Here is a 26,167-nt window from a genome sequence, read left to right as displayed (position 1 = left end):
TGCTTCACATCCTTGCCAGCATTTGATATTGTCAGTATTCTAGATGTATAGTGGTATCTTGATTTAATTTACATTTCCCTGAGACATGACGTGTGGAGCATTTTCTTATATGCTGATTTGCCATCTGTGTCTCTTTGGTGAGGTGTCTGGCAAGGTCTTTGGCCCAATTTAAATAATGTTGTTTTCTAATTGTTGAGTTTTAAGTATTCTTTGTATATTTTGAAAAACTATTCTTTATCCGAAATGTCTTTTGCAAATGTTGTCTCATAATCTGTTGCTTGTCTTTTAATTTTTTTGACAGTGTGTTTTGCAGAGCATAAGTTTTTAATTTTAATTTTAATGAAGTCTAATTTGTCAGTTTTTCTTTCATGGCATTTGGTGTTGTATTCTAGAAAGTCATCACCAGACCCAACTTCATCTAGGTTTTTTCCTTTGTTATCTTCTAGGAATTTTACAGTTTTGCATTTCACATTTATTTTTTTATAATTTTTTAAAAAATATTTTATTTATTTATTTGACAGAGAGAGATCACAAATAGAGAGGCAGGCAGAGAGAGAGAGGGAAACAGGCTCCCTGCTGAGCAGAGAGCCCGATGCGGGACTCGATCCCAGGACCCTGAGATCATGACCTGAGCCGAAGGCAGTGGCTTAACCCACTGAGCCACCCAGGCGCCCTGCATTTCACATTTAGATCTGTGATCAATTTTGTGTTAATTCTTGTGAAGAGTGTAAGGTATCTGTGTACATTCATTTTTTACATGTGGATGTCCAGTAGTTCCAGTGCTATTTGATAAAAAGGCTATTTTTGGGGCACCAACCAACTGAGTCACCCAGTTGTTTAAATGTCTTCAACTCAGGTCATAATCTCAGGGTCCTGGGATCAAGCCCTGCGTCAGGCTCTCTGCTCAGCAAGGAGTCTGCTTCTCCCTCTCACTTTCCTTCTGTGCTCTTTCTCTCTCAAAAAAACAAACCAACCAGACTATCTTCATTGTATTGCCTTTTCCTTTTTGTCAAATATTATTTGACTATATTTTATGGGTCTGTTTTTTTGCCATTAACATATTGGTTTATTCTTTAATATCACACAGTCTTGATTACTGTAGCTTTATAATAAGACTTGAAGTTGGATAGTGCCAGTCCTACAACTTTGTTCTTGAATATTGTGTTGATTATTCTGAGTCTTATTGCCTTTCCATGTAAATTTTAGAATTAGTTTGTTCATATCCACAAAATAACTTGCTGAAAGTTTGGTTGGGATTGTACTGGACGTACAGATCAAGTTGGGGAGAATTGATATGTTGACAATACTGAGTCATCTTATCCATCAGTATAGAATATCTCTCCATTTATTTAGTTTTTCTTTAATATACATATTTTTAAATATTTTAGTTATTTATTTGTCAGAGAATGAGAGAGAGAAAGGCAGGCAGAGGGGGAAGCAGGCTCCCTGCTGAGCAAGGATGCTTAACTGAATGAGCTACCCAGGCATCCCTCTTTAATATCTTTCATCAGAGATTTGTAGTTTTCCTCATATAGATCTCATACCTATTTTGTTAGATTTATACCAAAGTATTTTGTTTTTTTGTTGTGCTAATATAAATGGTATTGTGTTTTTAAATTCAAATTCCACTTGTTCATTGCTGTATATAGGAAAGTGATTGACTTTTGTATATAAACTTTATATGTGGCAACCTTGCTATAATCAGTTACTAGTTCCAGGAGTTTTTTTCTGATGCCTTCAGAATTTCTATATAGACAATCATGTCATCTGTCTATAAACAAAAAGTTTTTCTTCTTCTTTCCAGATAACATAGTGTCATGCCATTTTGATTATTTGTACTGTAATGAAGGAACACATACAGTTTAACTCTGTAGTCCTTTAATTTATTTGACCACAGAAACATTGTGTTTTATAGCATCTAATATTCCATGAAATTAGCTTTTAAAAAGCTCAGTAGAAATGATTAGTAAGGAGCTTTGCCATACTTCTTGGATAATAGTAAAAAAAGAAATTTGGAGATGACTTTTGGGAGACCATGAAGTTGTTTATTACACTTGCTGGCTGTAGTATAGAATGAGATAACAAAGATGATAATACTTTATGCTTCTAAAAAACAGGATACAGATTTCTTGCCATTGGCAAAATAGTGATACTGATACATTAGAGGTTGTAGCTTCACCCGAAGTGAACACTTGAAACTCCTGCTCTTTCAGACTTGATATAAAAATTACACTGTAAAAAATTATCCTGAAATTTAGTGATTTAACATGCATTTACTGTCTTACAGTTTGTGACTTAGGAATCTGGGCATAGCCTATTTGGGTTCTCTGCTTCAGGGTCTTTTACAGGCTGCCATCACGTTGTTGACTGGGCCGTCCTAATGCTTGACTGAGGAAGATCAGCTTTTAGGCTCTCATGATTGTTGGTAGAATTCATTCCCTTTCTAGTGCACCAGAAGTTGCCCTCAATCTTTGCCATATGTCCATCATGATAGCTTGTTCCATCAAAGTGTATAAGCAGAGAAAGGAGTAGAAAGTCTGTTAGCTAGACTGAAGTTACAGTTTTTTCATAACCAACTCACTACATCAATCATACACTTAAGAGGAGGGGATTATGTAAGTATGTGAATACCAGGAAGTAGGGATCCATGCGCAAAATTGTAGAAGTTGCCTACCACAGTTACATTCTGTTAGCTGTGTGCTAGGCACTCTGCTAGGTGTCTGTATAAAGAAAGTGAAGGTGAATAAATAGAAGAAGCTCTTATTTAAGGGTGCCTGCGTGGCTCAGTAGGTTAAAGCCTCTGCCTTTGGCTCAGGTCATAATCCCGGGGTCCTGGGATTGAGCCCTGCATCAGGCTCTCTGCTCAGCAGGGAGTCTGCTTCCTCCTCTCTCTTTCTGCCTGCCTCTCAGCCCACTTGTGATCTCTGTCAAATAAATAAATAAACTCTTAAAAAAAAAAGTTCCGGGGCACCTGGGTGGCTCAGTGGGTTAAGCCTCAGCCTTCGGCTCAGGTCATGATCTCAGGGTTCTGGGATCGAGTCCCACATCAGGCTCTCTGCTCATGGAGAGCCTGCTTCCTCCTCTCTCTCTCTCTCTCTCTCTGCCTACTTGTGATCTCTCTCTGTCAAATAAATAAATAAAAAAAAATCTTTAAAAAAAAAAAAAGTTCCTATTTAATGTGGGTAGCTGCTTAGGGAGACCAAATTAGAAGAATATTTGGTTTATGGAGTATTTCCTTGTGGGATCTGAGGTAGCTATTACTGCTAGGAATGGGTTTGTCTTTATATTCTGTAATCACATGTAGTTACCAAACAATTGAGGGAACTATAATTTAGACATTACAGGGGCCATATCAAAAGTGGAGAGAAATCAGAGAATTACGTAACTGACAGATATTAGAGGATAATTAATTCAGTAATTCCCAGCCCCCAGAAGAATTTATTAATAGGTCCAACAGATGGCCCTCAGTCTTTGCTAAAGTACTTTTAAGTTCAGATAAATTCATTCTTTATTGTACAACTCTTAAGTTTATTTGAAAGTAGTTCTTCAAATAGATGTTCCTTCATATAACATGTTTTTGATACAGTATTCAAAAGTTACAAAAAGAAGCACATCCCTGTTGATGTGTCCTCCAGCTACCCAGGTCTGATCTCCCAGTAGTGCTAGTTTCTTGTGAATTTTTCCAGAGAGTTATATGTGGAATCTAAAACAAAACAAAAACAAAATCCAAGGTCATAGATACAGAGACCAGATTAGAAGTTGCCAGATCATAAATAACATACATGGAAAGGTCTATGTGTGTATGTGTCCTTTTTAAAACCGATTATCATATCATTAAGTTAAAAAAAATTATATTTGCTCTGTACCCTCAGTAAGAGCAGGAGCTTTGTGTTGGGGATCATTGTATCCCCAGTGTCAATAGTTGATACATAGTAAGACCTAAATATTTTTTGAATGAATGAATGAATCTTTACTATATTTTTTCTGATAAATATTCTTTATCTGCCATTTTTTGAACTTGCTTTTATCCTCAATTCCTCCCCCCCCATATTTTCAACCTCTCTGGAATCCATTTTTGTATATATGAAATATATATATATATGTATATATATATATATATTTTGTATATATGAAATCAGATTCAAAAAAATTTTTATATGTGGACAGATAGTTGACCCAGCACCATTTATTCAATAGACAGTCTATCCCTACTGATTAAGAAAGCTACTCCAAGCTCTGCCATGTTTTCATGGACTCAGGAATCTGGCTGGGGCTCTGTTCTGTTCTTTGGCTTGTTGTTTTTGTTGTTGTTGTTGTTGTTATTTAAGATTTTATTTATTTATTTGACAGAAACACAGCAAGAGAGGGAACACAAGCAAGGGGAATGGGAGAGGGAGAAGCAGGCTTCCTGCCAAGCAGGGAGCCTGATGCAGGGCTTAATCCCAGGACCCTGGATCATGACCCCAGCTGAAGGCAGACACTTAACGACTGAGCCACCCAGGCGCCCCTGTTCTTTGGCTTGTTTATTGATCCCTATGCCAACACATGCTTTAAAATGTTGTATCTTTATAGAGAGGGCTTTGACTTTCCTTCCTTATGTTTTTCTTCAACATTGTTTCGGTCATTCTGTAATTTTATTTCTGCTTATGAATTTTGGCACCAACTTGTTAAGTCCTCTGAAAAACATTGTTGTTACTTTGTAAATATTTTGAATTAATAGGTTAATTTGAAGGAGAATTGTCTTAATGATATACTATTTTTGTAGTTGGGAAAATAATACCTCTCCATTTCTTAAGGACATTATTTTTATTTTACTCTTTATTGTATTGGATTGATTATAGGTAGATTTTATTATTATTATTGTTTTTTTTTTTTTTTTAAAGATTTTATTTATTTATTTGACAGAAATCACAAGTAGACGGAGAGGCAGGCAGAGAGAGAGAGAGGAAAGCAGGCTCCCTGCTGAGCAGAGAGCCCGATGCGGGACTCGATCCCAGGACCCTGAGATCATGACCTGAGCCGAAGGCAGTGGCTTAACCCACTGAGCCACCCAGGCGCCCCTTATTATTATTGTTTTTAAAGATTTTATTTATTTGACAGAGATCACAAGTAGGCAGAGAGGCAGGCAGAGAGAGAGGAGGAAGCAGGCTCCCCGCTGAGCAGAGAGCCCAATGTGGGGCTTGATCCCAGGACCCTAGGATCATGTCCTGAGCTGAAGGCAGAGGCTTTAACCCACTGAGCCACCCAGGTGTCCCAGATTTTATTATTTTTAAAATAACTCCATAAGTAATTTAATTATATTCAAAAGTACATATATCATGTAACAAAACTTGATTATTTTTCCATTTTTAAAAATAGAGGTGTAATTGATATATAACATTAGTTAACACATAACATTAGTTTAATTTCATAATGATTTGATATTTGTATAGATTGGAAAATAATCACCACAGTAACATCTAGTTAACATCAGCATACATTGTTCTAAACATTTTTTTCACTTGTTATGAGAACTTTCAAGATTTACTCTTCTTAGCAACTTTCAGATAGGCTGTACAATAGTATTAAATAGTCACTATGCCTCTGTACATTACATTCTCATGACTTATAACTGGTAGTTTGTACTTTTTTAACCCTCTTCACCAGTTTTGCCCACCCCTCCTCCCTTCCCCTTGCCTCTGGCAACTTCTGATCTGGTCTCGGTATCTATGACCTTGGTTTTGGTTTTGGTTTTGTTTTAGATTCCACATATAAGTGAGATCATGTGGCATTTATCTTTCTCTGACTTAGTTCATTTAGTATATCGTGCTCAAGATCCATCCATGTTGACACAAATTACAAGATTTCATTCTGAAATGTATTATTCATGGCTGAATAATACTCCCATTGTGTATGTATATATATATATATATGCACACACCATATTTTCTTTTTTTGCCATTGAATAGTACTTTTTTTTTTTTAATTCTGGTATAGTTAACATACAGTATTATATTAGCTTCAGTGTACAATATAGTGATTCAACAATTCCATACATCACCCAGTGCTCATCATGGCAAGTGAACTCCTTGATCCCGGACATCTACCCACATTACCCTCTGGTAACCATCAGTTTGTTATCGATAGTTAAGAGTCTGTTTCTTGGTTTGTCTCTCTCCCTTTTCTTTCTTTTGCTCATTTGTTTTGTTTCTAAATTCCACACGAGTAAAATCATATGGTATTTGTCTTTCTCAGACTGACTTGCTTCACTTTGCATTATACTCTCTAGGTCCTTCCATGTCATTGCAAATGGTGAGATTTCATTTTTTTTTTTTCATTTTTAAAAAATAGCTGAATAATATTTCCGTGTGTGTGTGTGTGTGTACACCACATCTTCTCTATCCATCTATGGGTGGATTTTCCTTACAAAAATTATTTATTTATTTATTTATTTGACACAGAGAGAGAGAGAGAGAGAGATCACAAGTAGCAGAGAGTCAGGCAGAGAAAGAGGAGAAAGCAGGCTTCCTGCTCAGCAGAGAGCCCAACGTGAGGCTTGATCCCAGGACCCTGGGATCATGACCTGAGCCGAAGGCAGAGGCTGAACTTACTGAACCACCCAGGCGCCCCTACATCATGTTTTCTTTATCCATTTTTCTGTTGGTGGACACTTAGGTTGTTTCCATATCCTTGCTATCATAAATAATACTGCAGTGAACATGAGGGTGCATATATCTTTTTGGGTTAGTGTTGTTGTTTTCTTCAGCTAAATACCCAGATGTGGAATTGCTGGGTTATGTGGTAGTTCTATTTTAATTTTTTTGAGGATCCTTCATACTATTTTCCACAGTGACTGTACCTGTCTACCTTCTCAGCAATTATTATTATTATTATTATTTTTAGAGGGAGAGAAAGCACAAGCACAGTGGTAGAGGGGCAGAGGGAAATGGTGAGTGAGAATCTCAAGCACGTTCTCTGCCAGCATGAGTTTGATGTGAGATCATGACCTGAACCCAAATCAGGAGTTAATATGCCTTTTTAAAAATTTTTATTTTTATATTTAATTTTTAAAAAATATTTTATTTACTTATTTGACAGAGAGAGATCACAAGTAGGTAGAGAGGCAGGAAGAGAGAGAGAGAGGGAAGCAGGCCCCCTGCCGAGCAGAGAACTCGATGCGGGACTCGATCCCAGGACCCCGGGACCATGACCCGAGCCGAAGGCAGAGGCCCAACCCACTGAGCCACCCAGGCACCCTATGCCTTTTTTTTAAAACAAGTATTTATTTAATAGAGAGAGAGCACAGGTAGGGGAGTAGGAGAGGGAAAAGCAGGCTTCCTCCTGAGTGAGGAGCCCAATCAGGACTCAATCCCAGGACCCTAGGATCATGACCTGAGCCAGAGGCAGATGCTTAACCAACTGAGCCACCCAATTGCCCCTGGATTTTATAAGTTTTAGTTAAGTTTCTACCTGCTGAAAGTGCTGTCTTTATGTATGTTTAGAAACATATCCTGTAGAGTGCAGTATGGGCATTGGCATTCATTAATTTAACAAGTACTTACTGAATATCTGCTATATCCCTGCTACTGTGCTAGTTGTTGGGGATGAAGTGATAAACTAAAATTTGCAATATTAAGGATCTTAGAGTCTAACGAGGACACTAGCAATGAACAGGTGATTTTTATTCAGTGTGTAGTGTGTTCTGTTTGGAGTCATCATAGAGGGACGAAAAAAAAAAAAAGGCATACCCTGCTGCTTTGTCAGGTGGAAATAATGGAAGAGCAGTATTACAGTGTTGTTTATGTGTGATAATACAAATAACTTTGAAATATTTCCTTGAAATTGTGGTACCTAATAAATTTTGGTTCCTCAAATGAAAGAAGATGGGATCGGGAGGGAGACAAACCATAAAAGACTCAATCTCAAAAAACAGACTGAGGGTTGCTGGGGGGAGGGTGGTTGGGAGAGGGTGGTGGGGATATGGACATTGGGGTGGATATGTGCTATGGTGAGTGCTGTGAAATGTGTAAACCTGGCGATTCACAGACCTGTACCCCTGGGGATAAAAATACATTATATGTTTATTAAAAAATTAAAAAATTAATAAATTTTTTTTGGTTCCTCATATGGATGATGATAATGGTAGTGGTGGTAGAGGAGTTCCTGGAGATCACTTCAAAACGAATCACTAGCTGACCAGTAAAGGAGGTTACCCTTCCAAAGAAGCTTCACTGTAAAATTTTCAGTGTTGAGCTCTGATCAGGCCATAAAAAAGGAAAAAGGAATAGACTTAAAATTTTTGTTTGTTTGTTTGTTTTGCTTTGTTTTTTTAGTTTCACTTGTTTTTTGAGATATTTCTGCTGTGATTCTCTTTCCTATTACAGTTTTTCCTTTTGCTCTAACACCATTGTTTTACTATTAGAGTAATAATTCCTTTCCAATAAAAAGTAGTTAATTTTGTAGAAATCTTTAAAAATCTAAATAGGAAAAATTAGCTCTGTATTATTGATAAAAGTGTTTTTGAAATGGATCCTCCTTCCTTATTTCAGATTTGTCCTTTTGTTTTGATTTTACTTTTGTTTTGTAACCTGTCTTTTTCCTTGCAGGATTATAATGTCAAATCCCTCATCTATAGCTTGATCTATTGTAGAAGTTCAATGACTGCTGAGCAAGTTTTGAATGCTGAATGTTTCTTGGTGCCAAAGGGGAAATCAACTCCAAATCCAGAAAAAGATACTGAATATAAAGAAAACAAGAATTAAAGATGGAGAATGTGGATAAACATAAGGAAAAGACAAGAAATGATGAAGCCAACTTTGATTTTGATAGATTTAGCATTTTTTTGTTGTTACAGATGTTCCTTTTAAAACTTTGTTTAGTTTGGTTAAATAAATAGAAAAAAATCTGAAAATGTTCTGGAGCTAGTTGGGTTGTATCTTTGGTATTCCAGTTGTGAAAAATAAAAGATGTTTGGCTATGCACAAGATTGTATAGTTCGAAATTTCATTTAACTGGAGTTGTTAAGGAAGAATTTTCTATCCATAGTACTTTTTGAAATTGCATAGACTATGATATTTGTAATAGAAAATGTTATTAGATATTTGGGAAAATCCTATACAGATTTTCAGTTATATGAGCCAGCTGATGGTGATACATTCAACAAATAATTGGCCTTGTACTCAGTTCTGGGGATATAAAGGTAATTAAAACATTGTCCTTATATTTACAGAGCACACAATCTGTTGAGAAAGAGATACAAATAAATCTTCATAATACAATGTGGAATAATCAGTGGTAGCTTTGTACAGAGCTTTATAGGAGTACACAGGAGGAGTACTTATACTGTGGGAAAGGATGTCATTGAATGCTTTCTGGAAGATAGAGTATGTTAGTTAAATTTTATAGACTGAATAATAAAGTTGAAGGAGGGGGTGAGAGTATCTTAATTGGCAAAAAAAGTATGATAAAAGCACAGAAAGAAACTTTTTGTTGTGTTTAATAGTATAAAATAGAAGGCAGAGAACAGTCATGTAGTAGGTGAGTAAAGTCTTTGTACAAAATAATAAAATGCTCAGACATAACTAATCATTTTACAGAAAATATGGAGTTATTGAAGGATTTAAAACAGCTTTAGCTCCTTCAAAATCCTTCTGTTTACCACCAGGATAGGAGGTAGAAAGACTGTTTAGAAGGTTAATATAATAAAGTAGATGAGAAATAATGAATACGAGGTCTAGGGAAGTAGAGATAGTGATGATACATATAGGACAAATTTATGAAATAATTAGAAGGCAGACCAGTTGAACTTGGTGATTGAAGTGCATGTGGACTAAAGTAGTGTGGTAGAGTTTCTAGTTGCCTAGTTAAAACCCAGCCTTCCTTTCTTCCTTGATAATAGATTCTAGTTTCATTTGGGATGGCAGTGTACTTGGCTAAAAGACTGTATTTACCATTTCCTATATTAGTTGAGGCCTTTTGAGTAAGTTCCTGCAAATAAGGCTCCTTAAAAGGAGCTGACTTAGCTGGGAAATGTGCTCTTTTGCCTTTACCCCTTTTTTATTGCCTAGAAGTGAATATGGTGGTTAGAATTTAAGCAGCCTCCCTGCATCATGAGGTGACTTTGAGGATGAACCCCATGACTGGGATGATGGAGTGGCAAGTTAGAAGGAGCTGTTTTCTTTAATGATTCTGGGGCCTCTGTAGTAGCTTCAAGTTTTCATACTATTTGAGAGAATAAAGCCTTACATGAAAGTATGATTCCTGTACCAGCAGCCTCAACATCACCTGGGAATTTAATAGAAATGCAAATTCTTGGCTCCATTCCAGATTTACTAAATGAGAATTCAGGGGAAGACCCTGAAAATCTGTGCTTTAACAAACACTTTAAGTCATTCTAATGCATACTAAAGGGAACCATTGTCACATACTCAAGCCATTGCCACTTTTTGAGTTTCCTATTTTATAGCAGACCTTAATTTTAGCTGATTCAGTTGAAAAGACACAGGTGTAAAGTAAAGCTTGGTAATTAAAGAGAACAAAGAATAGATCACTTTATTTATACCAGTGTTTAAAATAAAGAATTAGACCAGCATTTTCCTAGTGTGTTTGCTGAACCCTAGTCCCTTGGGATGCTTAGCACAAAAATTCTGTGATTAGTTGTTTGGAAAATAATGAATGGTAAGTTGGAGATTGGTTATGCATATTAGATGGTAAGTTTCTAAAAAGTTGTCTAGAAAAGAAACCTGTTTAGTTTCTTTTTTTTTTTTTAAAGATTTTATTTGTTAGAGCGCAAGCACAGGCAGACAGAGTGGCAGGCTAGAGGCAGAGGGAGAAGCAGGCTCCCTGCTGAGCAAGGAGCCTGATGTGGGACTCGATCCCAGGACGCTGGGATCATGACCTGAGCCGAAGGCGGCCGCTTAACCAACTGAGCCACCCAGGCGTCCCAGTTATTTCTTTTTTAAAGATTTTATTTATTAGCACACCAACAGGGGGAGCAGCAGAGGGAGAGAGAGAAGCAGGCTCCCCGCTGACCAGGGAGCCCAGTGTGGGGTTTGATCCCAGGACCCTAGGATCATAATCTGAGCTGAAGGCAGACACTTAAATTGACGGAGCCACCCAGGCACACCTGAAACGTGTTTTGCTTTATTTAACCCAGTGTTTGCCAAAATTGATGTGCTCTCTCTCTCTCTCTCTTTTTTTTTTTCCCCACAAATAGCAACTTCTTGTGAAACTGGGATGAGAATCAGATTTTTTGGCATATGAAGCTAGAATTTTTATTTATTGTTTAAAAATGGCAAATAATGATGTGTGATGGAAAGAGAAAAATTTTAAGTATCTCTTCAGTGCCACAAAAGCAACAAGAAATATATATATATGTGTGTGTAAAGGCAATGAAAAGCCAAGCAGATATGTTCACTGCCCTATGGGCAGTTTGAGAATAATGCAGTATATAATAAGCTATAAGAAAAATAATAATGTATGTCACTACAAGAAAGGAAGGCAAGAGAAGAGTGATGAGGTTGAGGAATAGACATTTGAACCATTTTAGAGGAGGAGTAGGGTTTTATTTTTTTGGAATTAGAGAAGGAATTCCAGGCCAAGGAAATTAAGAGTAGATTTGGGAGAAGGCAAGAATCTGGCTGGAGTATAGGACATTAATGGGGGAGCTGAGAAATAGGCTTGGAAAAGTATTTTGGGGACAGATCTTAGAGGGTTCTGAGTTGTTCTAGACTATTATAATATTGTGAGCAGCTGAATCACACAGTTCTATTTACTTTTGAATAAAATAGCTAACCAGAAAGGGTGATTTGAGCAGGGAAATAAAGGGGGTGAGGAAGGAGTCAAGGACAGCACATTTCACTAAAGCAAATGATGTGAAGAAAATATCCTGTTTTAGATCAAGTTACTGAAAAGAAGAGAATTAGGAGTATAAACTTTTTCTCAAAAGAAATTTGTGGGTGGTGTACCTAGGTGGTTCAGTTGGTTAACTGTTTGCCTTTCGCTCAGATCATGATCCCAGGGTCCTGGGATCAAGCCTCTTATGCTTCTCCCTCTCCATCTCCCTCTGTCCCACTTCCCACTTGTGCTCACTTCTCTCCGTCAAATAAATGTTTAAAAAAAAATTTATGGGAAGCCTCTTGTCCATTTTGTAGTGTCAGTGCTATGTCATTTCAGGGTGTATTTAAATGTCAACATTTGTTAAATTCTTTTTAGTGTCTCTCTTTTAACTCAGCAAATGACATACTTTATCATTTCTTTGTTGTTGGTATAATCGTGTCTTCTGCCACTAAAACTACATACGGAAGCAGTTCTGGATTGGCCAGAGTAAGGACTTCTGAAAATTTCCTCCATAAAAGCAACAAGAACATTGGCCGGATATTTTCCAAATAAACTTTTTCAGAACTCTGGGAATTAATCAAGGACTTGGAACAATTTGAAGAACATATTTAAGGAAAACCATCTGAATTTTGGTAAGAATCGCAAGTTTTGTCATGTTTTAACTTGCCCTATTCCTATCTCTCTGTCCCCAGCTTCACAATCATGTTAGCTGTAAAAACCAGTGGCTTAACAGCCAATGGAAATGGTAGAATGTTTTGGGCTCCTCAAAAAGCGCCATTGCCAGAGAACTCACTATTTGACCAGTTTGGCAGCTCTCTGGGAAAGCCCCTTCTACAGGGCTTGTCCTTACTTGACCTGACTCAGAATTTGTTCAATGGAAAAACTCTTCTCCTTTCCCAGGGCATTTGTTGAAAAAACTGTGGCAATTGTTTAACATTACAGCTGTCTAAGGTGGCAACACCTGTGAGGGAAAACAGTTTAATAGGAAAATCTGGGAATGATCTTCATAGGCTGCACTGAAAAGCTCTGATGAATTCTTGGGGTTCTAAAAGGCCATGGTCATGTTCAAGGCTCTCAGCATGTCCTGCAAAGGTCCTGATCTTTCATCTCTGGTTGATCTTGAGGTTCTGGAAAACAGGATGTGGAGGCTAAGGCAGAGTTGTAAACTACTGGGTTGTTGAAGGTGTAGCTCTAAGATACAGCTTCTCAGCAAAGGTTGGGAGACTTAGTGGTTTCAGGCATTTTAAGGAAATGTCTGTCCAAGTATTAGCTGACCACTAAGCTAAGCTGAACTCAGAAAGAATATAGATTTCATAGAATTATTCCAGGAAAGTCATCAAGTAAACAACATCATCATTGTCAGTGAAACTCAGTAATAAACTGGATTGAGAGGAGAAAGTCTGGTTTCCAAAGTTGGAAATTGTTATATTTAAAATGCCTGGTTTTGAGAGAAAACAAAAAAAGATGTGTGAAGAAACTGGAAAGTATGGTGCATATGCAAGAAAAAATAAACAATAAAATCTGTCTAAGAGCAAGCCTGGATGTTGGATTTGTACACAAAGAGTTTATATCACCTATTCTAAATATGTTCAAAGAACTACAGGATACATATCTAAATAATTGAAGGAAGGGTGCCTGGGTGGCTGAGCTGGTTAAGCAATAGATCATCTGCTCTGCCCTGGCTGCCTCAGCCTTACCAGTGCAGGTCATGTCTAAAGGTCATCATGCTGAGGAAGTTCCTGAACTTCCTTTGGTGTTTGAAGATAAAGATGAAGGCTACAAGAAGACCAAGGCAGGGGAGTTGGGGTGGCTCAATTGGTTGAGCATCTGACTCTTGATTTTGACTCAGGTCATGATCGCAGGGTTGTGTGATCAAAACACATGCCAGGCTCTGTTCTGGGCATGGAGCCTGTTTAACATTCTATCTCTTCCTTTCCTCAACCCCTCTCACTCTCTGAAAAAAAAAAAAAAATTAATGGAAAGCATGAGAACAATATCTCACAAAAAAAATTAATAAAGACAAATTGTAGGAAATAATTAAAAACTAGAGAGCTGAAAAGTACAATAACTGGAATGAAAAATTAGGCTCAAGAGCAGGTTTGGATTGACAAAAGATCAGTACATTTAAATATGGGTGAATTGAGATAATCTTGAATGAGGAACAGAAAGAAAAAAGAATGAAGAAAACCAAAAAAATGAAGAGGTTTGTGGAGACACCTTCAAGAATACCAACAGCCTAGTGGGAGTCTAGAAAGAGAGATGAGAAAGGGGTTGAAAGTATATTTGAAGAAATAATGGCTGAGAATTTTCCAAATTTGATGAAAAACACGAATCTGCATATCTAAGAAGTTTAGAAAACTCCAAGTAAGGTAAACTTCAAGAGATCTACAACCAAACATGTCATAATCACCCTACTAAAAGAGCTAAAGAGGGAATTCTTGAACGTGGCAAGATTGATGACTCATTGAACACGAGGTATCCTCAGTAAGAGTAACAGCTGATTTTTCTTTAGAAATAATAAAGTCTAAAATAAAATAAACGTTAAAATTCAGTTGGATGACATATTCCAAGTGCTGAAAGAAAACCTGCTCAACCAAAAATTTTATATCTAGCAAAAATGGTGATATTAAGACATTGTAACATTAAGACATTCTCAGATACACAAAAAATTGAGGGATTTTATTGCTAGAATAACTGCCCTACATATATATATATATATATATGTATATAGATATATACATATCCATTTCAGCCTATAACTATATACATATATGTATATAGATATAGGCTGAAATGAAAGCACACTAGATAGTAACTTCAATTCACACAGAAAAATAAAGATACTGGTAAGGGTAACTGTAGCACCAAGAACCATAAGATACCTGGGAATAAACCTAACCAAAGAGGTAAAGGATCTGTACTTGAGGATCTATAGAACACTCATGAAAGAAATTGAAGAAGACACAAAAAGATGGAAGACCATTCCATGCTCATGGATCAGAAGAATAAACATTGTTAAAATGTCTATACTGCCTAGACCAATCTATACTTTCAATGCCATCCCGATCAAAACTCCACCGGCATTTTTCAAAGAGCTGAAACAAACAATCCTTAAATTTGTATGGAACCAGAAGAGACCCCGAATTGCTAAGGAAATGTTGAAAAAGAAAAAACTGGGGACATCATGTTGCCTGATTTCAAGCTTTACTCCAAAGCTATGATCACCAAGACAGCATGGTACTGACACAAAAACAGACACATAGACCAGTGGAAGAGTAGAGAGCCCAGATATGGACCCTCAACTCTATGGTCAACAATAAATGGTGTTGGGAAGATTGGACAGCTATGTATTGAAGAGTGAAACTCAGCCATTCTCTTACACCATACACAAAGATAAACTCAAATGGGATAAGTGACCTCAACGTGAGGCAGGAATCTATCAAAATCCTACAGGAGAATATAGGCAGTAACCTCTTCAACACAGGCAGTAACCTCTCCGACATTGACCACAACAACTTCTTTCACATGTCTCCAAAGGCAAAGGAAACAAAAGTGAAAATGAACTTTTGGGACTTCATCAAGATCAAAAACTTCTGCACAGCAAAGGAAACAGTCAACAAAATAAAGAGGCAACCTATAGAATGGGAGAAGATATTCACAAATGACACTACAGACAAAGGGCTGATGATCAAGATCTATAAAGAACTCCTCAATCTCAACACACACAAAAGAGATAATCATGTCAAAAAATGGGCAGAAGACATGAACAGACACTTCTCCAAAGAAGACATATAAATGGCTAACAGACACATGAAAAAAATATTCATCATCCTTAGCCATCAGAGAAATTCAAATCAAAACCACACTGAGATACCTGAGATACCACCTTACACCAGTTAGAATGGCAAACATTAATAAGACAGTAAACAACATGTGTTGGAGAGGATGTGGAGAAAGGGGAACCCTCTTACACTGTTGGTGGGAATGCAAATTGGTGCAGTCACTTTGGAAAAGAGTGTGGAGATTCCTTAAGAAATTTAAAATAGAGCTTCCTTGTGACCCTGCAATGGCACTACTGGTATTTACCCCAAAGATACAGATGTAGTTTAAAAGAAGGGCCATCTGTGCTCCAGTGTTTATAGCATCAATGGCCACAGTCACCAAACTGTGGAAAGAACCAAGATGCCCTTCAACAGATGAATAGATAAAGAAGAAATGGCCCATATATACAATGGAGTATTAGGCCTCCTTCAGACAGGATGAATACCCAACTTTTGTATCAACATGGATGGGACTGGAGGAGATTATGTTGAGTGAAATAAGTCAAGCAGAGTGAGTCAATTATCATATGGTTTCACTTACTTGTGGAGCATAAAGAATAACACAGAGGACACTGGGAAATGGAGAGAAGAAGTGAGTTGGGGGAAATTGGATGGGGAGACAAACCATGAGAGACTGGACTCTGAGAAACAAACTGAGGGTTTTGGAGGGGAGGAGGTGGGAGGTTGGGTGAACCTGGTGGTGAAAAGAAAAAAAAAGGTAACTATGTAGGTAAATATAGACAACAGTATAAATATATTTTTATTTGTAACTCTTTTGAGTTAAAAGAAAACTGCATGAAGCATTAACTAATCATAAAACTATATTAAGGGGCTTACAGTGTGTAAAGTTACAATTTGTTGACAATTACAGCACAAAAGAGAGGAGAGCAAATTGAAGTATATTGTGGCAAAGTTTTTGTTTGCTCTTGAACATTGAAATTTTTGGTATTGAAATTAAGTGGTATTAACCCAAACCAGAAGGCTTTAAGTAAGATTTTAATTGTAATTACCTTAGGAACCATTAAGAAAATAAAAACTGTGGTAAAGGGGAAACAAGGGAATGGTATATTAGAAATATCTAACACTAAAGAAGACAATAATGAGGATACAGAGAGACAGGAAAGATACAAGATAACTGAAAGCAGAAAGCAAAATGAAAGATGTAAAATGCACCTAAGTTAACACATTAAATAAAAATGTATTAAGCTTTCCAAGCAAAAGATAGAAACTAGAAGAGTATAATCAAAAATGTTAAATTATGTACTATTTGTAAGAGACACAACTTAGAATCACTACCACCAGAGCAGTGTTGACACCTTCAGATCAGCATAAGGAAATGCTTTTCTGTTAACATTGACAAAGTTGGAATTCAGATTGGGAGCACTTTCTGGGAACACTCTTGCCTGGAATGTAGAATCTAACAAGGTGACATCATTCTTGACAATAAAAAGGATCAGTTGGAAAATATTAAAATAGAGAATATGAATGCCTTTTGATATCTTATTTTGTGAGGCAAGAGCTGAGACATGTGTGCCCAGAGAACTCTTCCCAGATCTAGAACCAACTGTTACAGATGAGATTCTTGCAGGGAAGTACAATTCACTCCTCTACTCAGAGCAGCTTCTTAGCATAAAGGAAGATGCCGCAAACAACCATGTCTGAGTTCACAATTCTGTGGGGTCAGAGATTGTCAATCTTGAACTAGAGAGGATCCAAAACTTGTCAGAACACTGCAGTGAACTTAAGGTATTTTTAATTTTCTTAAGTTTTGGAGGAGGTATTGAATCACATGTATATCTCTCTTAATGGTGTGGCTTTTTTTTTTTTTTAAAGTAGGCTCTGTGCCCAGTGTAGACCCCAGTGTGGGGCTTGAACTCACAATCCTGAGACAAGACCTGAGTTGAGATCAAGAGTTGGACACTTAACCAACTGAGCTACCCAGGCACCCCAGTGGTGTGGCTTTTGATAGAATATAATGGGAATATTAAATTGAAGTTTTTTGTATCCAGCCCTCAGGGTCTCCACTGCTGTAGTAGAGCCTTACAACTCTATCCTCACCATCTGTGAACATCTATGACTTGTGCCATCATATACTTGTTGTAGAACACCCCTCTTATTCCTGCATAAATAGGTTGATAGGTCTTCCATTGCCGTTTCCCTTTGGATTGAAGGGCCCTTGAATATAGATGTAATAATCAAGTTCCAGACTGACAATGTACCTATCTGAGAATACATTTCCCCATGACAAACTTTGCCTTCATCATCTCTGCTGACAAAACCTATCATGAGTAGCTCTCTTTCAGATACACCACTGCATTCTTTAAGTTCTCTAGCCAGCTAGTCAAGTGTGATTTTCTGCTTGGCAATTATATGGTTTGCTGCTTACTAATCAGAGGGAATGTGGTTCCTAGGGATGTGAATGCTGGAAATGCAGCCATAAAGTCAAAGAATTCTGTTCAGTTTGTAGATTGGTTTCCAGCTAGTTTCAACAACCATCCAGCCATGATGCCAGGAGGCAATGTGGCTGGAATGCAATGGGCTATCTGCTCACTGAGCAACACCATGGCAGTTGTGGAGGCCTGAGACCTACTGGACCACAATTTACTTAAAAAGGAAGTAAGATGTCAATCAATAATCTAAGCTAATCTAATCTTATAGACTGAATAATAAAGTTGAAGGAGGGGGTTAAGAAATTTTAATCTAGTTAAGAAACCCAAAAGAGATGAACAAAGTAAAGCCAAAACAAGAAGAAGGAAGGAAATAATGAAGAAGGAAACAACATGTGTTGGAGGGGATGTGGAGAAAGGGGAACCCTCTTCCACTGTTGGTGGGAATGCAAGTTGGTGCAGCCACTTTGGAGAACAGTGTGGAGATTCCTCAAGAAATTAAAAATAGAACTTCCCTATAACCCTGCAATTGCACTCCTGGGTATTTACCCCAAAGATACAGATGTAGTGAAAAGAAGGGTCATCTGTACCCCAATGTTTATAGCAGCAATGGCCACGGTCATCAAACTGTGGAAAGAACCAAGATGCCCTTCAATGGACAAATGGATAAGGAAGATGTGGTCCATATACACTATGGAGTATTATGTCTCCATCAGAAAGGACGGATACCCAACTTTTGTAGCAACATGGATGGGACTGGAAAGATGATGCTGAGAGAAATAAGTCAAGCAGAGAGAGTCAATTATCATATGGTTTCACTTATTTGTGGAGCATAACAAATAGCATGGAGGACATGGGGAGATAGAGAGGAGAAGGGAGTTGGAGGAAATTGGAAGGGGAGATGAACCATGAGAGACTATGGACTCTGAAAAACAATCTGAGGGTTTTGAAGGGGCAGGGGGTGGGAGGTCAGGGTACCAGGTGGTGGGTATTATAGAGGGCACAGATTGCATGGAGCACTGGGTGTGGTGCAAAAATAATGAATACTGTTATGCTGAAAATAAATAAAAAATAAATTTAATAAAAAAATTAGAAATGAAAAAAACACAACAGACCTTACAGAATTATAAAGGACTATAAGGGAATATTACTAACAACTATATGCCAACAAATCAGATAACCTAGCCAAAATCGACAAGTTCCTAGAAGGACACAAACCTGTGACACTGACACAAGAAGAAGCAGAAATTCTCAGTAAATCAATAATGAGGAAATAGAATTAGTGATTACAAAGATAGGTGCACCTGGGTGGCTTAGTCAGTTGAGTGTCCAACTCTTGATTTTAGCTCAGGTCATGATCTCAGGGTTGTAAGACTGAGCACTGCTTTGGCTCTGTGCTCAACAGGCATCTGCTTGAGATTCTCTCTCTCCTTCTCCCTCTGCTCTCTCTCTCTCTTACTCTCTCAAAGTGGATGAATGAATCTTAAAAAAAAAAAAAAAGAATAGAGAGAAAGAAAGAAAAAAGAAAATTCTTACAAAAGAAAGGTCAGGCTAAGATGACTCCATGGTGAATTGACCAAATGTTTAAAGAAGAGGTTTCAGGTTTTTTCCTTGTAATTGATTTCTAGTATCATTGCATTGTGGTTGGAGAGATGCTTGATACAATTTCAATTTTCTTAAATTTATTGAAGCTTGTTTTGTGATCTAAGGTGATCTATCTTGGAGAATGTTTCATGTGCACTTGAGACAAATATGTACTCTCTTTTTGGATGGAATGTTCTGTATGTATCTGTTAGGTCCATTTTGTCTAATGTGTTGTTAAATACACTGTTTCCTTGCTGATTTTCTGTGTGATCTATCCATTGATGTAAACGGAGTGTTAAAGTTTTGTACTAGTACTGTATTACCATCAGTTTCTCCCTTTATGTCTGTTAATATTTACTTTTAGGTATTTAGGTTCTTCTTTGTTGGGTACATAGATCTTTACAATTGTTATATTCTCTTACTGGATTGATCCCTTTATCAGTATGTAACACCTTAAGTCTCTTGCTACAGTCTTTGTTTTAAAGTCTATTTTGGGGGTACCTGGATGGCTCAGTTGGTTAACTGTCTGACTCTTGATTTTAGCTTGGGTCATGATCTCACTGTCTTGAGAATGAGCCCCACATGGGACTCTGTGCTCAGCATGGAGTCTGCTGGAGAGTCTCTCTCCCTCTCCTTCTGCACCTTCCTGATGCCCCCCTCCCACTCTCTCTCTCTCAAAATAAATAAATCTTTTTAAAAAGTCTATTTTGGGGGCACCTGGGTGGCTCAGTGGGTTAAGCCTCTGCCTTCGGCTCAGGTCATGATCTCAGAGTCCTGGGATCGAGCCCCGCATAGGGCTCTCTGCTCAGTAGGGAGCCTGCTTCCTCCTCTCTCTCTGCCTGCCTCTCTGCCTGCGTGTGATCTCTCTCTGTCAAATAAATAAATAAAAATAATTTAAAAAAGTCTATTTTGTCTGATAACTATTGCTATCCTGTTTTTATTTTTCTCTCTCCCGTTTGGATGAAATATGCTTTTTCATCCTTTCACTTTCAGTCTGTATGTCCTTAGGTCTGAAGTGAGATTCTTACAGGCAGCATATGGATGGGTCTTATACTTTTTTTTTTTCTTAAAGATTTTATTTATTTATTTATTTGACAGAGATCGCAAGTAGGCAGAGAGGCAGGCGAAGAGAGAGGGGAACAGGCTCCCCACTGAGCAGAGAGGGCTTGATCCCAGGGCTTGACGCAGGGCTTGATCCCAGGACCCCAAGATCATGACCGGAGCTGAAGGCAGAGGCTTAACCCACTGAACCGCCCAGGTGCGCTGGGTCTTGTACATTTTTAACTATTCTGCCACCCTGTGTCTTTTGATTAGAGCATTTATATCATTTACACTTAAAGTAATTACAAATGGATATGTACTTACTGCCATTTTGTTAATTGTTTTCTGGTGGTTTTGTAGGTCTTTTCTGTTCCTTTCTTCTCTTGCTCTCTTCCCCCAGGTTTGATGGCTTTCTTTAACGTTATGGTTGACTTGTTTACTCTTTATTTTTCATTTATATATTGCAGGTTTTGATTTGTGGTTACCATGAAGTTCATATGTAACATCCTAAGTACACAGCAGTCTATATTAAATTGATGGTGGCTTAAATTTGAACACATTCTAAAAACATTTTTAATTTCCCTTTCACATTTTATGTATGTATTGTCAGAGTTTACATCTTTTTACTTTGTGAATCCATTAGCTAATATTTTAGGAATAACTTATTTAATATTTCTTTTAACTGTCATACTAGCTTTATAATAAGGATTAATCTACTACTACATTTACCATGTTTGCTTTTACCCATTAGATTTTTTTCTTTCATAATTTTCTTCTAGTTAGGCCCTTTTCTTTTTCACCTAAAGAATTCTTTTTAGCCCCAGTAGCTCACTTGTCCATTTGACTTGATGGATAAACATTAGTAGTTTTCCTGCTTCATGGATTAGATGTTTGGTTGCCTGCTATACTGCTGAGGTATGAAAGGTCCAGGAGAAATAAAACATGATCCAAATAAATATCAGATTCTTCTCTGTGCTCTTAGATACAAGGTATTGTAAAGAAAGCTTCAGGGTGCAACCCAATAAAACATCAAAGAAATCTCATTTATTCTGCAGTGTGCCTCATGACATGAGGAAAAATAATGTGACATATGGTACTTAACCTTATATGTTCCAGATTGCAGCATGGGAAGGACTTTAAGCATAATAATGTGGAGAAGGGTCACACTAAAGGAGGGAGATTTTCTGCCTCTGGGTATGCTCCCTAGAAGACAAAGAGCTTAAGAATATTTTCTAAATGAAAACTGTAGTTGTTGAGCTAGATTTTTAATATCTTCAATAAAAAAATTATTTTCCAAGTATGCAAAGATGCAGAAGACCCCCAAAACAAAACATAATGATCATATGTATACTTAACTCTCAACTGAAAAAATAAAAATAAAGTATTATCAGTATAAGTAAAAAAAAATAATAATAATTCTCTTTAACATTTTTATAAGGCTAGTTTAGTGGTGATGAATTCCTTTAATACATGTTATTTAGAAAACTCTTTATCTTCCTAATTTGAATGGTAATCTTCCTGGGTAAAGTATTCTTGGTGGTAGGTTTTTTTCCTTTCAGCATTTTGAACATATCAGGCCACTCTCTTCTGGCCTGCACAGTTTCTGCTGAAAAATCATATTATAGGCTTATATGGTTTCCCTTATATGTGAGTAGTTGCTTTTCTTTTGATGCTTTTTACAGTTCTCTCCTTATCTTTAATCTTTGTCATTTTAATTATTATGTGTCTTGATGTGGATCTCTTTGGTCTCATCTTATTTGGGGTTCTTTGTGGTTTCAGGATGTGGATATCTGTTTTTTACCCTCAGATTAGGGAAGTCTTCAGCTATTATTTCTTCAAATAAGTTTTCTTCTCCTTTCTCTTTTCCTTCTGGGATGCCTATAATGTGAATGTTATTATTCTTAATGATGCCACAGATTTCCCTCAACTCATTCTCATGTTTTATTACTTTTTCTTGTTGCTGTTCAGCTTTGTTTCTTTCCGTTATCCCATCTACCACATCACTGATCCATTCTGTATCCTCTACTCTGCTTTTGAGTCCCTTTAGTGTATTTTTTCTTTATAGTTATTGAATTCTTCAGCTCTTACTGGTTCTTTCTTTCTTTCCTTTTTTTTTTTTTTTAAGATTTTATTTATTTATTTGACAGAGAGGTAGACAGAGAGAGAGGTAGACAGGTAGACAGAGCACCAGGCAGATGGCGACAGGGTGGGGAAGCAGGCTCCCTGCTGAGCAAAGAGCCTGATGCAGCGCTTGATCCCAGGACCCTGAGATCATGGCCTGAGGCTTAACCCACTGAGCCACTCAGGTGCCCCACACTGATTCTTTCACCTTTCTTTCTTTCTTTTACTTTTTCTTTCTTTCTCTCAAAAAAATTTTTTTATCTCTTTGTTGACGTTCTCATTGAGTTCATCCACTGTTTTCTAAAATCCAGTGAGTATCTTTATGACCACTACTTTGAATTTTTTATCAGGCATATTTCTTATCTCCATTTCATTTAGCTCTTTTACTGTTGATTTTGTCTTGTTCTTTAATTTGGGACATAATCCTTTGTCTCCTCATTTTGTCTAACTCTCTGTGTTTGTTGTATGTATTCGAAAGGTCAGCTACATTTCCTGGTCTTGAAAGTAGTGGCTTTGTGTAGAAGAGGTGTTGTGGTACCTTACTGTGCAATTTACCCCAGCTACCAGAATCAAGCAATCCAGGGGTGTCCCCTCTGTGGGCTCTGTGGACCCTCCTGTTGTGTCTAAGCCGTGACTTTTTTAAGCCCAGCTGGCTTCAGTGGCCTGCTTTGTCTGTTGTAGGTACACTGAACATGGTTTGTTTCCTGTACTGTTGAATGGCCTGGCTGCTGCAGATTCATTGGTACAAGAGACCAGCAGGTAGCATAGCCATCTATAGTTAGCATTTCTGCCATGGCTGTAGGCCCACAGAAAGAAATGGATTGCTCCCTGCATAGCCAGCTAAGAGGCCTGGCTGCAGGAACAGGGTATATTGATGTGTAGTTATCTCCTCTATCTCCTCAGGGGAGGAGTCACTTTGGAGTGGCACTGGTACTGGCTGAGGCTTCCTGCTGCATGTGGTAGAGTAGGAAGCACTTTGGAGAACTGCTTGCTGAGGTGGGTGCATTGGGGTGGGGCCACAGGGGAACAACGGGGCAGGGTATGAGATGCTAAGAGAGATGGAGAGTATTGTCCCTGGCTCCTGCAAATGTCTGGCTATCTAGGCTTGGGGAGAGGAGGAGAAATGGTGCCCTCTAGCACTTTTGCTCCTGCAGAAATCTGCAGGTGTTTGCCCCTCTGGCATGCTCTCTGATACTAATAAATTTCCTTTATGTATACTTCAGGTGCTGCTTTTGTGCTGTGTCTTGGACTGAATTATTCAGTACGTTGGCTGTTAAATGCAGGGACTTGGTTTCCTATTGCCCTCCAGCTCTCCTGGAGTAAGGCCCACTGATTTTTAAATCTCAGAGTTAAGCCCTGCTAGTTTTTAAAGCTAGATATTATGAGGACTTGTCTTCCCAGTGCAGTTCTCAGTGCTGGGGATACCTCGTATGGGGTCTGATACTCTTGCTTCTCTTTGCTTGTGTTGTCCCTGCCATTTGTGGTTGGTAACTCTGGGGGTTGGTTCCTAATAGCAGCTCTGCCTCTTCTACCCTTTTTAGTGTGGCATTTTCTCTGCAACTAGCTATGGAAAGCCTGAAGTGCCAGCCTTCAGGTCATTTTCAGAGTTAATTGCATAAAGGTAGCTGTTACCGTGGTGTGTCTTTTGGACAAGGTAAGCTCAGGATCATACCTATGAACAACTTGGATTTATCTCAAAAACACAAAGCAGATTTAATGTTTAAAAATTGATCAATATAATATACCGTATTAACAAAATAAAGGCAAAAACTGATGATCATGTTAATAAATACAGAAAAAGCATTTGACAAAATCCAGCAAACTTTCATGATAAAACAACAACAACAACAACACTCTACGAACTAAGAATAGTAAGGAACATCCTCAACTTGATAAACAATATTTATAGATAGCCCACAATTTACATTATACTTAATGGTAAAACACTATGGATGCTTTCCAGTAACAAGACAGAGATGTCCACTCCTGCTACTTCTATTCAACATTGGACTATTTTGTTCTAGCCAGGGCAATTAGACAAGAGAAAAGATATAAAAGGCATACAGATTGAAAAAGGAAGATGTAAAACTGTCCCTATTTGCCGATGATATGATTTTGTACATAGATAATCTTAAAAATGGACTTAGATTTATCTTTTAAAAATCTTGAAAATGAGGGGCGCCTGGGTGGCTCAGTGGGTTAAAGCCTCTGCCTTCAGCTCAGATCATGATCGCAGAATCCTGGGATCAAGCCCCATATCAGGCTCACTGCTCAGTGGGGAGTCTGCTTTCTCCTCTCTGCTTGCCTCTCTGCCTACTTGTGATCTCTGTCAAATAAATAAAGTCTTAAAACAACAACAACAACAAAACAAACCTTGAAAATGATAATTTAAGTCCATTGAAAAACTTTTAGAACTAATAAGTTCAGCATGGTTACAGATACAAGATCTATTACACAAAAATAAATTACATTTTTATACACTAGAAATTTCTATAACTGAAAATGAACCTAAGAAAACAATTCCATTTATAAAACATCAGAAAGAATAAAATAAAGAATAAACATAACAAAAGAAGTGTAAGACTTGCACACTAAAACTACAAAACATTGATGAAAGAAAGCAAAGAAGACCAAAATAAAGTCAAAGTAATGATAATGGATTAGAAGACAATATTGGCAAGTTGGTAATACTCCCCAATCATCTAAAGATTCAACACAACCTCTATCAAAATCTGTGCATCTGTTTTTACAGAAATTGACAAGCTGGTCCTAAAATTCGTATGGAAATAAAATGGGCCCAGAATAACCAAAACAAATAAAGAACAATCTAATTTTTTTAGGAACACACTCTTAATTTAAAAACATACTGTAAAGCAATAGTAATCAAGATGGTGTGGTGCTGGCATAAGGGTGGACATACAGATCCATGGAATAGGATTGAGAGTTTCTATTACAAATTTCATAATGGTCAGCTGATTTTTGACAAGTGTATCAGGACAATTCAGTAAGAGAAGAAATCTTTTCAACAAATGATGCCGGGACAACTGGTATATGTAAAAGAATGAAGTGTACTTCTATCTCACATTACATGCAAAAATGAACTAAAAATGGTTCACAGACTGAATGTAAAGCTATAAAACTTTAAAACTATAAAATTCTTGGAAGAAAACGTAGGTGTAAATCTCTGACTGTGGGTTAGACAAAGTTTTCTGAAATAGGATGTCCAAAGCACAAATTAGAGAAGAAAAATTAGATATATTGGAATTTATTAAATTACAAATTTTTGTGCTTCAAAGGACACTATTCAGAAATAGAAGTAGTTTCAATTCCTATATTTGCTAGAGGACTTGTATTTAGTATAAAGAACTCTTATAACTCAATAATAAAAAAACAAAC

At 37.4% G+C, this 26,167-nt stretch overlaps 1 protein-coding gene and 1 pseudogene across 2 annotated transcripts in view; both read left to right on the top strand.

Moving 5' to 3' along the window:
• The window catches only part of STK31 (serine/threonine kinase 31), an 88,794-nt gene extending 79,955 nt beyond the window's left edge, over positions 1-8,839 (top strand). For both annotated transcript variants that reach the window (XM_032305853.1, XM_032305852.1), the window contains exon 24: positions 8,586-8,839. In XM_032305853.1, the coding sequence (XP_032161744.1) occupies positions 8,586-8,741 (156 nt within the window). In that variant the 3' untranslated portion in view covers positions 8,742-8,839. The remainder of the gene's footprint in view (positions 1-8,585) is intronic.
• Positions 8,840-17,277: 8,438 nt separating this feature from the next.
• Positions 17,278-18,221, top strand: LOC116568754 (annotated as a pseudogene).
• Positions 18,222-26,167: the final 7,946 nt, after the last annotated feature.

The sequence above is a fragment of the Mustela erminea genome, chromosome 11 (assembly GCF_009829155.1).
Source record: "Mustela erminea isolate mMusErm1 chromosome 11, mMusErm1.Pri, whole genome shotgun sequence".
Lineage (NCBI taxonomy): Eukaryota > Metazoa > Chordata > Mammalia > Carnivora > Mustelidae > Mustela > Mustela erminea.
This window is presented reverse-complemented; position numbering and strand designations above follow the sequence as displayed.